At 44.6% G+C, this 16,909-nt stretch overlaps 1 protein-coding gene across 4 annotated transcripts in view; it reads right to left on the bottom strand.

The window, feature by feature from the left end:
* Xrcc5 (X-ray repair cross complementing 5) overlaps positions 1 to 16,909 on the bottom strand; it is an 88,691-nt gene that overhangs the window by 45,272 nt on the left and 26,510 nt on the right. For 2 of the 4 annotated variants that reach the window (NM_177419.3, XM_087566712.1), the window contains 5 exon segments: positions 5,769 to 5,965; positions 8,396 to 8,529; positions 11,477 to 11,567; positions 12,662 to 12,799; positions 15,973 to 16,035. In NM_177419.3, the coding sequence (NP_803154.2) occupies positions 5,769 to 5,965; positions 8,396 to 8,529; positions 11,477 to 11,567; positions 12,662 to 12,799; positions 15,973 to 16,035 (623 nt within the window). 4 annotated transcript variants of the gene reach the window in all.

Raw genomic sequence — 16,909 nt, 5'->3', positions numbered from 1 at the left:
GTTTGCAAACACTAATAGGCAATCAATACTTCCAAGTGCTGACATATTTAAGTAATGTAAATACACGAAAAGAAAATCCTTTGCTAAGCAGCCACAACTAGCGAGTGCTATCTTAGCTGGAAAGAAGTAAGAGATGGGCCTAGACAGCACAAATGTAGAGATGACTGGGGGTGCAATTCACTGATGGAGCATGCGTGTGAGGCCCTGGGTCAACCCCCCAATCAAAGGGGATGAGGAAAGCAAACAGTTTTGTAGCAAACGGTTTTGTGAAGATAGCTGGAGTGTATAGACTTCTGTATGGTTGCTGGCTTTCTCCTTTGTTAACAGTCCCATCATCTTAGGTAGCAAGCAGAGGGGCCACTGAAAGCAAGGGTGATCTGCAGTTTGAGGAATCAGAACTACTGAAATGACATTCAAAATGTGCAGCATAAGAAGAGCTTCTGGAGAGAGGGTTCTTAGTGTTTACACTGAATGAGTCCATTACAGAAAAGGGGGTGGGAGAGGAAGGCTTAAGAATCATGGCATTAAAGAACTTTAAGAAACAGTAATGTGACCCTACTCTAAACACACACACACACACACACACACACACACACACACACACACACACACACACAATCACTCAAGCTAAAGAGATGGCTTAGGGGACAAAGGCACCTGCCACTAAGCCTAACAACCTGAGTTTCTCCTCCAGGAATCAACTCCCACAGGAATCTACGTGTGCCACAGTGCAGGCATACCCTCCCCCCCAAACACACACACATAAATAAGAAGAATGTAATAAGGTTTTAAAAACTCACTGTAACTGCCTGGCAGCCCCTGAGTAGCTTAGGGAAAGGGAATCAGGAGGAATCACTAAAAAGACTAAGGCAAGCTTAGGAAGCTGGGTTTCTACTCTACTCCCTCTGAGGAAAGATGAGGCTAAAGGTTTCTTTTCATAAGATCTCAAGATGGTTCAGCAGTGAAGAGCAGTGGCTGCTCTTCCAGAGGACCCAGGTTCAATTCCCAGCACCCATATAGTGGCTCACAACCATCTGTACCTCTGGTTCTGAGGGATCCGACGCCCTCTTTTGGCCTCTGTGGGCACTGCATGTGTGTGGTGTACAGACATGCAGGCAAAACACTAATACAAATGAATTGTTTTATTTCAAAAGAAACCTCAAAGGGGAATTGTTCAGATAGCCTCTGAGCCTGAAGGGGCCTGGATCACGGTTCACTAGAAGACACAGACATTTGGACATATTTCTAAACACCTTACTCTATGCACCTCTTCCTCTGTATTTTTCACATTTCTTATAATAAACCAGGAAATGTTGAAAAAGGAAAAGGAAGCACAAAATTTGCTGAGGGAGCCAAGCATTTGGAAAGGATTGAGACCAGGAAGAAGGGAATTAGCCACAGACTGTCTCAGTCGGATGGGCTGAAACAGAAGGCGAGAGCATGCACAGGCAACGCTGGTGGGAAATGCTATTAAGAGCTAAAGGGCCAGGCGCTAAGTGAGCCAAGCTTGGTTGAATTATCTCAGTTAAACTGTGCAACAGCCCTCGAGACTATCTACTGCCATTGTCTTCTGTAGAAGAGCGACTGAAAGCTCATCAAACGAGGGTATTTGTTTTACAGGGCACAGCCCAACCTGCCAATGTCAATTGCCAGTAAGGGGAAATGTCTGGATTTAGATTCAAATCTATCTGACTCTAAAATCAATGCCATTAGCCACTACATTAACCTGAACTGAAAGGAGCAGATTTGGGGTAAATTTAATACAACTTGGTAAACCAATCAGACATGGAAAGTTAAGAAAGGGATGAGTCCCGAGAAATCAGCTGCCATTCTCTCAAATAGGAAAGAACAGCATGGAGGAGGGGAGGCCTTGGAAGCACGGTGCTCAGAGAGACACAATGAAGCCACCATTTCTGTATACACTGAATTTCAGATACATAGAGACACCTGAGCCACCCATGGACAGGATGCAGACTGTGTGGCTTCTGAAGCCCGTACATAAAACGGCAATGGTGCCTGTGTTTGTGAGGGCAAAATGGTATTCTGGCTGAGTGTCTGAGCTCTGGATTCAGACTGTGCACATTTATTAAATCCTTCCTGTAACACTTGCTGACTGAGATCTGAGGCAAGTTGTTCCTTTTCTCCAATTCTCAGACTTAAATGACATAAACAAAGCAGCCCACTTCATAGGATGGCCAGAGCATCCAAGCAGATAATGCCAGGAAGGCATCCCACATCATACTGTGTTCACTGAGTACAACTGTTCTGAAGACAAGCACTATACACAACATGTGTACGGTTGGCAGGGAAAGGAAACATCAGAGGAGTCTGGCAGGGAGTTTCCAAAGACTAGGAAAAAATCTGGAAGCTTAAGTCACGGGAGATACAAAGTTTCAAGACAGGAGAATAATGGACATTGTCAAATGCAGCTAAGAGAAAAGTCACTGGAGAGAAAGCACAAGGCTGATGGCATCTTAAGCAGTTCTGTAGTTTGGATCTTCAAAGAGGCAGTCAAGGAGGATGAGCCAAGAAAAGCAGCAATGTAGATTATTCTTCCAATAGGCCAAGCCTTGGAAGGAAAGAGAGTGGTTAGATTAGATTATAATTAGTAACAAGTAGCCATTTGGAGGAGGAGCCTGGAGGGATAGTTTGTTTTAGATGAAAGAACTGTTAACATGATGAGGGTGGGGTACAGTGGAAAGACGACCTTAGTGGACGGGGGTAACAGATAAGACAACAGATGGGAGCTCAGGCCACAGGGATGGAGAAGAAGTGAAGGGATGAAGGATGAGGTGTCCTGTGTCCACTGGGCCTGGAGAGAAGGGAATAAAGATGGCTGCAAAGTAGGCATGTTCAGAGAGGAGATGGTCCACACATTGGAAGTACCCACTTATGGCTACTAGCTTCTCTATGAAATCAGTACCATCATTGCCACTGCTGTCCTTGATAATGTGCTAGGGACATGATGAGGGTTGTTAGGAGACTGTTGACAGATAAGACACTGTTCTTGATATGATTTGATTTGATATGATATGATACATACTGAGGTGGGTTCTAGGTAAACAGCATGAGTTATCCAATTAGTCCTCACGACACCCCTGAGGCAGGTAGGTACTCCTGCCATCCCATCTCACTCATGAGGAAACAGAGGGTAAGAGCTTCTACCTACAGAGTTGACTCTCACTGGCTGACTCCAGAGTCTCAGGTCTTGAACATTAGTAAAATGGAGCTGGCTGCTGAGAGTAAACAGGGAGGGAAGTGTCAGGGGACTTGGAAAAAGCAGCAGACCTTAGATGAGCTACGCAAAGTTCAAAAGAAAGCAAGGACACATGTGTGTCACACATGCAGAGCTGGACGTCAGATGCCCCCAGTCACCTGCAACACCTGGGTATGACACTTTCCTCCAAGGCGGACGCCAACATTAAGGGAGCAGTGTTTTCAAACAATGCAGGTAGCATGCGGCATACTGTGGACTACACGCAGGCGCCAACAGAACTTTTCCCCTTTGGAAACGAAGACACTGGCACTACACGTACAGGTATCCATCAGGCTGAAGGTGCACAGCAGTTTCTCAGATGTGCCATGTTTTCAGAACGATGCTGTGTCGCTGACTTTAGACTACTGGCCCCCTCCCAGCAGTTCAGAGTGCTTTAACCCTGGATTTTGTAGTCATGATGATGCCTCTTGAAATGAGGCTGGTTTTAACTTCTGTCAGTTACTGTTGTGGACGGGCAGGTGCCATGGTATGAACATGGGTGGTCAGAGGACCACTTTGCCAAGCTGGTTTCTCCACCCATTTTCAGGCAGTCAGGCTTTCAAGGTAAGAATCTTTACCCATTGAACCATCTCGCCTGCCCACGGCTGTATTTAGAGGAAGAAATTAGCATAAAGATAAAAATTATTCAACCAAAATCCTATCGAGTGACATCTTGCTTCTTACTATGAAACTTCCTCAGCAGATAATTGTCACCCCCAAATCTTAGCTCTTTTCCTATCTACTGGAAATTGGTAAACTGGAGTCAAGGATGGTGAATAAATACAAAACCATAGCTCGGCATTAGCAACCTGTTTCCCCCTTAGCCTTTAAAGCTGACTGGAGGCTTCTCATTAAAATGGAGGGGTTTATTACCCATGTGAAGGAGACTGAATCATCCTTGAATAAGAGAGGTGCTAAGAAAATATTTGCTAAATTCATCGCGTCTACAGTTCTTAAAAACTAAGACTTCTGGTAATAAAAGGTGGAGAACAGAACAGGAACGTGTGTAAGCATGTACGGGTGAGCTAACCCCCAGGCCCCAGGCAGATCGCTTGGCTGTGTCACACACACTCTCAGGTGCAAGGAACAAGAACCTGAGCGCACCCAAGCCTCCAAGGACATGAGGGACAGGACGGCGGCTAAAGGTGTAATCAGTGAGGGATCAAATCACAGGAAACTGCCCTGTACGGCTCCGAGGTTTATTTCTTAACCAGCTAATTTACATTTTAATCGAAGGAAGAGGAGAAAACAGTCTATTTCTTTCCCATAGTCCCAGAAGGTAATCAAGATCACGAACTGAAGTTTAATATGGGGAGAGAACAGTCGTGTGGTTGCAGGGAGACCAGGGCAAGGTGCCACAGGAAGAGGGACCCAGACTTCATTGAGCTGCTCTCGGCTGGACCCAGTGGCAAACAGGCAGAGAGAGATGGAGGTGAGGTGGAATTTTAAGGACAAGCGTCCTATGTAGGAGAAAGCAAGACAGAATAAAAAGGTCAGCAAAGCTCTCCAGGGTGTGAGGGGAGGACGTGGAACAGGATCAAACCAGTTTAGTCTGTTTTGTTTTTTCTTTTTTCCTTCAAAATCTCACAAAGGTTGGAATATTTACCTCTGGGAAGCTATGAAAAATGCAGGGCTTTCTATTCAACTTGTACAATAATTCACTAAACATTGATTTATAGAAACCAATGAAAGTTTCTGGAAATTACTCTTCCTTTCCCACTGGGTATTTATAAATAATATGCCTTTCTTTGTCAATGAAGATACAGCTGTGGGAAGGAAACCAATGAAAATGGGGGTGGCGGGGAGAGATCATGGTCTGATGCCAAATCTCAAAATGCAGCAGAAAGAAACATGATTTGGGCTTAAGAAAAAAAATCACCAATAACCAGTTGGATGAATTCTGGAAAGTCAATGTTACACACCCAAAGGATTCTGCACATGAATATTTTTTTCTAGTTTACTTTTATTTAGATGGAGATTAATATAGATTCAGAACAAAATGTGAAGAAGAAACAGTTTATCAACCCTTCGCAGGCTTAGCTCATGTACCATACGAAGCACCTCCCACTCCTTAACCTGCAAAGGTCTCCCTGATGCCATGGGGCAAGCACGTCAGTGACCCACTAACAGAACAGCTAAAGGGTCACGGTTGTCATGGTTCTCCTCCAAAGATCTCACTGACACTTAACCACACACACTACCCCACGACCACACAACAGAAATCTGGTGACATGCAGCCTGCCCTTCCCACCCCCAGCTCTTTACTTTAGAAAAGGGACAATTCAACACTAGCAGGGTAACCTGCTGCCAAGCCTGACGCAAACCTGACAGCGTGAATTTGATCCTAAAACCAACATCCAAGTTGTTCTGACTTACACATCCACATGTGTGTATGCTCACAAGGACCATAATTCCAGTAATTCCAGACTTTCTGTGGTTCTGGCCCTGACTATCCTCCCACCCCCTGGCATTGCTACAAGGTCACCCCAAGGTGACCACATCAGGTACTTACTTGTCTTGGAAAACGTCCTGAGCAGTCACTTGGTCCTTTTTCTTAACGACTTCCGTCAGAGGGAAAAGGGTCTTTACTTTAGAGAGTGGAATCTCACATTTTGCTTTCATCTCAGTGGGGGGATCCAGCATATTCAAAATGTGCTGCTGAATTGGGGGCAGCCGCTCCTGGAGATGTAAGGCTCTGTGCAGCAGACACTGTAGGGAAAGTACAAGTTAAGGACTTTGATGTGGATTCTGTTTTCTGGTCAGAATCCTCCATCCCTAATTGAAGGGCTAGGAGACTCATGCCAAACAGCAGAGGCAAACAGTATGGCTCAGAGAACACTGGTCACATCTAAAACCAGCTATAAAAACAGACTCAACACAGAAGCGAACCCCTCCTAGAAGGACCCTCACCTTATAAACTACTCAGGGAGTTCTGCCCTGCCTTCCCAGCTGTGAGAACCCCTGAAACCAAGCCAAAGAAAATCATCCCTCCTTGTTTCCTTCAAGTACTTTGGAGGCACAAAAGTAACTAGTCCAAGCTCCTTACCACAACCCAGGAAGTCCTGCAGACACAGGACCATTCCCTGATCATGGCACTGCCCTCTGCCTCCTCATTCACAGTCGATTAAAGATGAGCTCTTCTGGGTTCACTCCTGCCTCTGGGTCAATGGGTGACACTCCTTCTGTGTCCTCGGCCTGTCCCAGGTCTTGTGGAGTGGGCCTCTCTCTATCATGTTGGTCTTTGGTCAAATGTTAGCTTCTCGGAAAGCTGTTCCCTGACACTGCATATGAAGCAACCTCTTGGCTTGCAAGCTATTGTCTAGTCTTATTCTAACATTTCCCAATTTTGAGTTTTTCAGGCATTTATTTAAAATCATCTCATCAATCACTTAGTTCACCTATGTATTATCTAGCCCTTCCTCTTGAAAACAGGTATCTTCTCTTGTGCACTGCTGAATTGTAAGCATGGAAAATATGCCCAGCATATACTAAGTATCTAATGGTATTGACTGGGAGACTAAATGCTCTTCTCTAGGGCATTCGCTGTTGACAGGGATAACAGAAAGAAACACCAAGAGTGGGGAGAGGACCAACGGTGAGGCAGGCCATCCACTGTCCAAGTGAGTGGAACTGGGCACCGGCCATTGTCCACTCAGTCATCTGTTTCCATCAGTCTAAGTCAGCCCTGGGCAACACTTGTATTTAACAAAAAAGCAGCACTCTAACAGTGGGTCTCAGCCTTCCTGATTAACCCTTTAATAGAGCTCCTTATATTGTGCCGACCTCAACCATAAAATGATTTTGTTGCTACTCCATAACTGTAAGTTTGCTGCTGTTAGGAATCATAATGTAAATATATGATATACAGGCTATCCGGTAAGTGACCCCTGGGAAAGGGTTGACAGAACCAATGGGTTGAGACCCACAGGTGGAGAACCACTGCTCTGACAATAGAGCCAGGTAAGCAACAAGATGCCCTTAAGAAACAATGAAGAGAGACAGCCCATTGAGGTCCCCTCCTGTGAAGAAGGCTCCAACCAGCCCATTTTATTTATCACTGCCATGGGTTGAGCCCAGGATCTTGCACATGACAGGCACATGCTCTACTCCCACATTTAAACTACTTACATATTGGTAATTTTGAAAGAAAAGAAAAAGGAGCTGAGTAGTTCTTGAAATTTCAAACTACTACTTCATATCACAAAGCATACTACTTATTCTATTCCATGAACTGTTTCCATACAGTAAGAAAATGCTATCTAAAGGTCTGTAAAAAAAAAAAAAAAATGATTCTTGGGTTCAAGAGAATATCACCTAGGAGTCAGTATCCTACAAGCTCACCACATGCTCCTCGCTCCAGCACCCTCAACACACCAACTTTCCCTCTCCACAGTATGCTCGCCTCTCCACAGTATGCTCGCCTCTCCACAGTATGCTCACCTCTCATTTCCTTCTTCCTTTACTTCACCTCCTGCTTTGCTCACTCTTAATTACCCAACTCCCCCTTGGGCTTCATCGGGCCTGTCAGTGGGTTCTCTGTCCGTTCTAGATATTGATCCTCTGTGGAGGAATAGCTGACAAGGCTTCTTCTCCCTCTCTTTGGCTGTCTCTTCACTCCATTAACTGTTTCCTTTTGTGTGCAAAGCTTTTTAATTTCATGAGGTTCCATTTGTGAACTGTTGGCCTTATTTCCTGGATGCCTAGAGTCCTGTCGGGAAAATCCTGTCTACACACAGATCTAGAAGTAGTTTCTGGACTCTGAGTTCTCTCCGCACAAATGGAACTGGCTTGCACCATGCCTGTCTCCCATCATGCACCCTTCTTCTTTTAGATCTCCATCCAAGATTTTTACCTCAGAGGGGGCTTCCATAAAACCCACGTCCAAGGATCTCTTCCTCCTCATTTCCTCATTGTTTCCATAGAGCAGCTAAACTACGGTTTTGTATCCATTCCAGAACTCAGGAGGCAGAGGCAAGCAGATCGCTATGAGTTCAAACTCAGTCTGGTCTACTTACTGAGTTCTAGGCCAGCAAGGGCTAAATAGTGAGACCCCATGTCAAAAAGAAATAAAGGCAGGGATGGGGAGAGGGAAGAGAGAAGGGAAAGGAAAACATAATGGGATGACCTTTCCTTTCTCACCTGGTACAACCGCTGAAATTCAGGATTTGGAATTTTGGAGGTTGGAAACAAGTCTTCGATGATGTCTTCTTCCTGGTTTTTCTTTACCAAGCTCATGGAATCAATCAGATCATCGATCGCACTCAGCTGTGCCTCTTAAAACAATGATAAGCAGAGAAGCGAAAGGGGAAAACGGATTATTTCTATCATTCTCTATCAAAATGAACTGCTCTCCACTTCTGAATGCAGCAATGCTGGCAGCTCGCACAGGAGCACTCTGCCAAAGAGCAGTCCCTAGTGTGTACTTAGCCTGACTCTCGGTTTTCTCATCTGAAAAAGGAGATAGTCAGACTAGTTGAGGCAGTGGTGGTACACACCTTTAATCCTAGCACTTAGGAAGCAGAAGCAGGTGAAACTCTATGAGTTCAAAGCCAGCCTGAAATAGAGTGAGTTCCAGGACAGCCAAGGCTACATGGAGAAATCCTGTCTCAAAAAAACAAAAAACAAAAACAGAAACTTATTCCCCTAAGTTAAACGTAAGTGCAACACAAAGGAGGATAAAGAGGAAGAGGATGAAGAGAAAGAAGAGGAAGAAGAAGAACAACGGCGACTGAGGAACAGAAGGAGGTAGAGGAGGAGAAGGATTTTTACCTGGGGGCTGAAGAGATGGCACAAAAGTTAAGAGCACTGACTGCTCTTCTAAAGGACCAGGATTTGATCCCCAGCACCCACAATCAGGTGTGACCCAGTTCTGGTCAATCTAACATCATTTTCTATGTGCCTATGGGCACTAAGCATGCATGACGCTATACAGACATACATGCAAGCAAAATACCTATACACATAAAATAAAAATAAATCTCAAAAAAAAAATAGCTCATTAACCAGGCATAGTAGCACACACCTTTAATCTCAGCACTCAGGAGGCAGAGGCAAGCAGACCTCTAAAACTTCATAACACGCCTGGTCTACATAGTGAGTTCCAGGGCAGCCAGGGCTACAGGGTGAACCCTGGTCTTAAGAAGAAGAAAACAAACAGAGAGTAGATGCTCTCTTGACTCTTTTCCAGTTCTATCATTCAGTCAACCTTTGGCAATAAGAGTATGATAACAAAAGCAAGAGTGTGTTCCAGAAAAATAACTCTGCCATAAAAAATTCAATAATAAAATCACTCCTCTATGGAAATTTAAACAAAATACTTAGTATCCAATGAAGTAATGCTTTCAAAATAGTAATTAGTTAAAGAGAAAAACATTTAAACAAACAACTTCCATTCAGACTCTAAAGTTCCTTCATGGCAGAAACATGACGGTGTCTCTTTGAGGTCTCACTTAATAACTAGCAACTGCCCTTCAATAAAATCTACCAAGTCAATACAAATGGCACAGCCCACAGCTACATGGACAAGAAGCAAGTCTTCCCCAAAAAGCTTCTGACTTCCCCACCACATGTGTGCCTTTCACTTTGCTGGTTCACAGCAGTTTGCAGAGCCGTTCAAGTAGAATACTGTTTCTAATGTCAATGACAGGCCAATGGCAGAAGAGTGTTTTCTAAACAGTACTTAACACTTCTGTTCTCTATCTACTCCTTTTGTGTGACAAGATGAAAGTTACTTATCATAAGGTACTGTCTGGGGTTGGGGATTTAGCTCAGAGGTAGAGCGCTTGCCTAGCAAGCGCAAGGCCCTGGGTTCGGTCCCCAGCTCCGAAAAAAAAAAAAAAGAAAAAGAAAAGGAGCAGCCAGTGCTTTTGAAAAAAAAAAAAAACAAAAAAAAAAAACAAGGTACTGTCTGCTTGTCTGAACCTGCCACAGGTGGCTTCAAACAATGAGCTAGGGCCCACCAGGCAACTCTGGAGCCATTACTTGCACAAGGGGACATTCAGTGAGTCCCACCCACGACAAAGTCAGCTTCTCTCTCTTGCTAGATCACACTGGTGTCATAAACTCCCCCATAAACATCAACGAGGGAGAGTTGCCAACAGCTTTAAGAAAATTCATTAAGACATAGGAAATAAGTCAACTGATCAAAAGGTGTTCAACTTTCAGACTCAGGCTGATTCATAAGATAACCTCTAACAAGTTTGGAATGAGGGCTGGAGTAGGGCTCAGTGATTAGATTGACTGCACGGTGTGCGTGAGATTCTGAATTCAATCCCCAATGAATCCTTAGTTAATTAGCATGGAATCAAGAGGCAGACACACAATCAACAACACAGCAACAACTTCTCTAACATTCAGGTCCACACGTGCCTGTCATGACAGAAAGACACCCAGCTCTAGAGAAAAGGACACTAGCCCCAGGGACCCATTTGATTTCTTGGTCTTCTTTTTTTTTTTTTTTATAGCATACTGTTCCCAAGGGGCCCAGCCCTAAGAATGCACAGGGAGAACCCCATTTGCAAAGTCACCTTAAAATTCCCTGACCCTACACTGACACAGACAGTATAGAAGCCTTGGCCTAAAGCATCCATTATCATTAGCTATATCTCTCTGGATGACCTTAAAGCCTCGTCATCATCCGTTGTTGTTTATTTTTGGTAGTTTTGTTTTTTTGTTTTTTCTTTTGTTTTTTACATTCTGCCCACAACTACACAAACGGTGACAAGCTGCCTAGAAGCCACCTGTGACTGCGAGGCTCGCTCTGGCACGCTGACAGATGGCTGCAGGGGTAACTCCTGGAAGCTCACGACCAGCCGCAGTAGGAACTGAACTGCGGTCATAAGCTACAAAGGAAGAACCAAGAGGACAGAGCATGCTTCGTACAGCCACTGTCGCTCCCGCCACATCGAACTGCACACAGGACGCAGGGGCAGGTACGCTCGCTTCCACAGGAGCAAGCTTTCTGCTTACAACTGGAGAGCAGACATCCGACAAACTGCTCCTCAGATTCAGCAGGGAAAACCAGACCGTTTGGAAGGCTAGGAGAACCTGCCCCCTGTCAGAACACCTGCTGAACCATCTTCATCATGATTGCGTGTGATTAGAAGCCAAGTACTTCGTTCCCCCCATGAGGTCCTGGCCCAGGCCACAGCTGCAACCAGGTGATTTCCCAAGAAGAGTCTGCATGCAGAGCCATTAGTGAGCTAAATGGAATAGACTCACCTGTGGGGGTGCACTTCTTATTGTTTTTCAGTGAGGAAAACATGTATTGCCGCAAGTCTTCCATGAAAGGCAGCTGCACATAAACTAAACACTAACGAGAGAGAAAGGAGTCAACAAGCAGAAGCCATCAAATTAATGCAGATATATCCAAGCGGTCCCAGATGCTGTGGAAGTGGCACAGCAGAAATAGTTCAAAACCGTGTGCAAATCTGACACACGGTAAATAAAGTATGTGGCCGCCTACTAGTGAGTTCACAGTTGCAAACAGCGTGGCAGATATCAGATATAAAATAAATGCCTCCAAGGAAGGCTGATAAGTAACCTTAAACGCACAGAACCAAGCAGAACCAATGGGAAAGCTGGATGGCAGGCATTTGATGGGTAAGTCACTGTCCCTACCCTCTCTTACAATCCCGCCGCATGGAGTTCTCAGAGGAACAGGAAAATAAACAACCCTGACCTGTACCTCAAATGAGAGAGCCTCAAATGCATGGACGTTCACCCGGATCACAGTGGAACCACACCCCCAACTTTTATTCATGGTCCTTACTGGCTAAACTGGAGGTGATTTCTCTTCCCAAGTGGCTCTGAAAAGGCTAAAGGGATGAAAACTAAGAGACGGCCCTGCTTTCCCCTTTGCTGGTTTAATGGGCCCCTCCTTAAATGTGTTCATGAATCGTGTTGTTTTCTAACTGAAAGCCCGGCTCACAGGCCAGCAACTCCAACATCATCTGGAGTTTGCAAGAAATTCAGAAAATGGTTCCCACTTAGACCTACAGAACTAGAATACGTATTTAACCACATCCCAAAGCAGTGGTTAGGGTAAAGGGACAGAGGACAACAGTCCAGTAGTGACCACAGGCCTGCAGGCCGGAGGCCCTGGCATGGATGGGCCGGATCCCCAGAACTGCAGAAAATATTTAAAAAAGAAAAGACGGGGGGTTGGAGATTTAGCTCAGTGGTAGAGCGCTTGCCAAGCAAGCGCAAGGTCCTGGGTTCGGTCCCCAGCTCCGGAAAAAAAAAAAAAAAATAGGGGTTGGGGATTTAGCTCAGTGGTAGAGCGCTTGCCTAGGAAGTGCAAGGCCGTGGGTTTGGTCCCCAGCTCCGAAAAAAAGAACAAAAAAAAAAAAAAAAAAGAAAAGAAAAGAAGGGGACAGGGACGATGCAAAGGCTCGTGTGTCTTACCTCATAGGCATCCTTAATGAAAGGGAAGGCTACACCAACTTGAGGATTAGCTCTTTTGTCATAGGCGTAGCGGACGATGGCGACCATGTTTAACTCATCCAAAGCATGAACGAGGGAAGAAAGTGCAACAGCTGCTGCCTGCAGAGTGAGGGAGGAGAGTGTATCAGCACGAGTGCAGCTCCTGAGAGCTCCTCACAGACAACAAGACCTGTCAGTCTCTTCCACAAACCTCTAACAGCTCTGTTCCAACATCACAGAGCTGATCAGTGACCAGGGCTGTATCTTGTGCCTTGCTTCCCCTGGGTGCTTCTGCTCATATAATTTCCTTCTAGCAACAAACCGTTGCAGATTTGCCTTACTAAGTAAGCTTCATCTTCCAAGTTTCTGAACACTATCATAGCCAGCCTGTATCACAGTTAGGTATGTGTGTCCCATCCCTTCATAAAAACCTATGGCTTCAAAATCTTATCATCAAAATAGTCTACAGATTTGATAATAGATAAATTCCGCCCCGTTTCAAGGAAAACTGATGTCAAGCCTATTCTTTGCTAGGTGTCAAGGCCCCATCACAGAACAAAGAGGACTTCACTGAGCAAATATATTCTATACTAGTGGGAATGAAAGATGTATCAAATAGAACATGCCTGTTCTAATACTAAGTCCCATAAGAGAGGACCAGATAAGCAAATTTCTAATTTGCTTGGAATTTGAATTTGTGTGTCTTTGGCAGGGCCAGTCAGAATATTTAATGTAAAGAACAATGGGTTAATGACTGTCTCTGTATTGTAACAACATTGAGCCTGTATTTAAATCCACTGAGTCCCCATTCCTTTACTTTCCTCTGCCCCTCTTCTGCACACACAGTGCAAATCAGCACAGATATGTATTCTACACACACACACCCCTATAAGCCAAGAGCCAGAGAAAACATTTTAAGGAGTTAGTCACTGAATCACGGAATATTTTAACTGAAAAACAATAATATTCACCCACTTTAACGACCCCTAAAATGCACATGGCTCGTGCTATTGGAGACTCTGCTGGAAAACCTCCATGGATGGACATAAGACAACCTCACAAGAAGGCAATCCATCTGGAGTTGGTAATCTTTGATGACAGAATAATTCATTTGGAACAAAGCTCCCCACTTGTTGGTCTCCATTCACGTCTCTGGTAGGAAGCACAGATTAATTTCTATTCCATGTGATCCTCCTCACAATGTCTGAAGACTGCTATTACATCTGTCATCCATCATCCTCCCACTCCTCCATCTACCCACACAAGTCCGCGGCATGCATGTTCTCCTGGGAGCCCTCATACAGCATGCTCTCCTTCTTCCCCTATTTATCTCAAAAGCTCAGATTAGACAGTATCAGTTTTCAACCACCCCAGAAAAACCTCAGATACCAAAGAGCTATTAGGAAATGACAGTGTCTTTTCTTTAGAAACTTCAAAGTGATATGTGACAATTTATTATACAAAATTGAACCGTATCTATCACAACCCACAAAAATAGAATCAAAGGACCATGGGAAAGTAGAAATACCCAGGTCACCAATATCTACCCCCAGAATGACCTCAAGAAACCAATCAGGGACGACATGCCCTTTAGACAAACCTGTACTTACTGAGTGCACACCAGCCTTGGGACTGGCGTTACCTAGGAGCCTCCACAGCTCACCCATCAGAGCTCACCAAGTTCCTAAGGCACCAAAAGTGCCAATAAGGAATCTTCATAACAGTTGCATGGGTTTTCCTGGTCCTAATAAACCCCCCAAACTCTCCTCCATTATCCAAGTACACAGACTACCACGCCCATGCCCACGGGCCCTAGATACAATCCCCGTCTTTATTCCAAACACAAGCTGCTTCATTAGAAACTTGTCTCTGGGGGGCTGGAGAGATGGCTCAGTGGTTAAGAGCACTGACTGCTCTTCCAGAGGTCCTGAGTTCAAATCCCAGCAACCACATGGTGGCTCACAACCATCTGTAATGAGATCTGATGCCCTCTTCTGGTGTGTCTGAAGACAGCTACAGTGTACTTATATAGAATAAATAAATCTTTAAAAAAAAAAAAAAAAAAGAAACTTGTCTCTGTTTTCGTTTGACGTTGACAACAGAAGTTAGTTACGTATATGACAAATCTGAATTGCAGCTCAGGGGCCTCGACATCACGCTGCAACAGAACTTGCAAAAGGTGACCAGAACTTCCTTGGTGAAAAACAAACAAAACAAAACAAAAAAAAACCCAAAAACCAAGTGGGAGTTAAATCTACAACTGAAGTTTAAAAAGTTTAAAATTATCAACACACAGCAGACCAGACCAGCACAATTTCTAAGGCTGATTCAGGAGAATATCATGAATAGAATTCTCAAGTGTGAAGTCATCTACATGTTGATGTGTTGTAAAGAACTCACCCCCACCTAGTAGAGTAGAAGGCAAGCATCTTCTGATGTTAACTGTTCTCAGACTGACATGACCGCCGCCTACTAGGTGAGCAGCCAGTCACGTTCCAGAAGCGTGGAGAAAAAGAGGTCACTGATACCCTCCTCCCACCCCAAAAGGATTTTCTACATTAAGTTCACTATTTTCTAATGCAAACACCTTTGAATTTTAGAAGCCCGATTAAGCTGTGTTAACATTCTGTATTGGAATTTTCCAGCTAAGATCAACACACCAACAAAACACTGAGTGCTGACTTAATATTTCAGAAAGAAAATATGTCCAGAGAGCTATGTGCGAGTGTAGGATGTAAAAGTCAAAGTTGTTAGCCAGGAATAAACGGGCCTGACAACAGAAAACCTTGAGAACGTGGGAGACCTGGGAAATCAGCCACAGATCAGGAACACTTCTCCAGGTCCACAGTGTTCATGAGAGACAAGGGTCAACCTGGCCCAAAACCCCTTAACAGCTGACACCTACACCTACGTTAAGCTGGTCAGAGGGTGCTGTTGTGAAAGACTATGTTCTCAGGTTGTCCCTCAAGCTGAAACTAACTCATTCATCATCTCTCCATTGTCAGAGTTAAAGGTTGATGACTTTCCCACAGCTGTTTGGATATTCACGTCATTTAAAAACACAAAGGCAGGCCATTGTGGTGGTGCACACCTTTAACCCCAGCACTTGGGAGGCAAAGGCTGGACGATTTCTTAGTTCAAGGTCAGCCTGGTCTACAAAGTGAGTTCCAGTACAGCCACAGCTACACAGAGAAACCCAGTTTCAAACAAACAAACAAAGGCCATGAACAGCCCACTTTCCTAAAATAACAGATCGATCTGTAGCATTATCTCAAAGCTCCAACCCAACTGACCTCATCATCCTTCGCTGCGAAGACCTTCAGAACTTGATGTCCCATGAAGAATCTTCTATGAACCTACGAGAGTACACGAGAGAAGAAAATGGTTTGACATATATACCACTGTAAGGTCACATGTTGCTAAATGTCTGCTCAAAATGTTCTTGCTGGTAAACATCAAGAGTGACTAGAAACAACATAGCACTTGAAGCTCAACTCGATGGGCACCTAGTGTAGGGCCCAGATTGTCTTACATGCTGTATACTGAAACGGAGGAGTGAGCACGATATAACCATGTCCTTCAAAAGCCTAAACAGTTGTGTAACTAAATGCAATGCTGTATTACAGTCCAACACAGGGCACTGGGCTAGCTTGTGAGGGTTTCAGAGGGGAAGCAGGAACTAGCCAAAAGAAAAGTGTAAAGGCTGGAGAGATGGCTCCACCATTCAGAGCACTTGCTGCTCTTACACAGAGTACCAGTCATGCACAGGATGCTTATACATACATGTAGACAAAACACCCACACACATAAAAATGAACACATCTTGGAAAAACAAAAACATAAAACAAGATCTATACGCTGGCTCCACAGCAGACATCCCAGTGACTAGCAGTCTGGAGTGAGGGGAACAGAGTTCACTGTTAGAGCAGTGCCAGGGCACAGTGCAAGGGAGAGGTGAAGACATGAGCGAAGGCAAAGCCTGTCTCCTAAAGTCTGTTAGGAACAAAGTCCTCAGGAGCGGCGACGAGCCCCTGGTGCACTGCAGACGACCAAAGAAGGAGCCAATTCTGAGCAGACTTGGGGCAGGGAAATGGATACAGAAAATGTACCGCTGTTCCTTCTCCCACATCTTGAAATGCAACCAGGGTCACAGAATTCTACCAATAGCTGATTAGAAAACAAATGTTAACACTCCTGAAATCACAAGTCCTACACCCATCCGCCAAGCTC

Source organism: Rattus norvegicus, chromosome 9, assembly GCF_021556685.1.
Source record: "Rattus norvegicus strain SHRSP/BbbUtx chromosome 9, alternate assembly SHRSP_T2T, whole genome shotgun sequence".
Classification (NCBI taxonomy): Eukaryota; Metazoa; Chordata; class Mammalia; order Rodentia; family Muridae; genus Rattus; species Rattus norvegicus.
The sequence above is the reverse complement of the archived record's forward strand: the minus strand, read 5'-3'. Positions and strand labels throughout refer to the sequence as shown.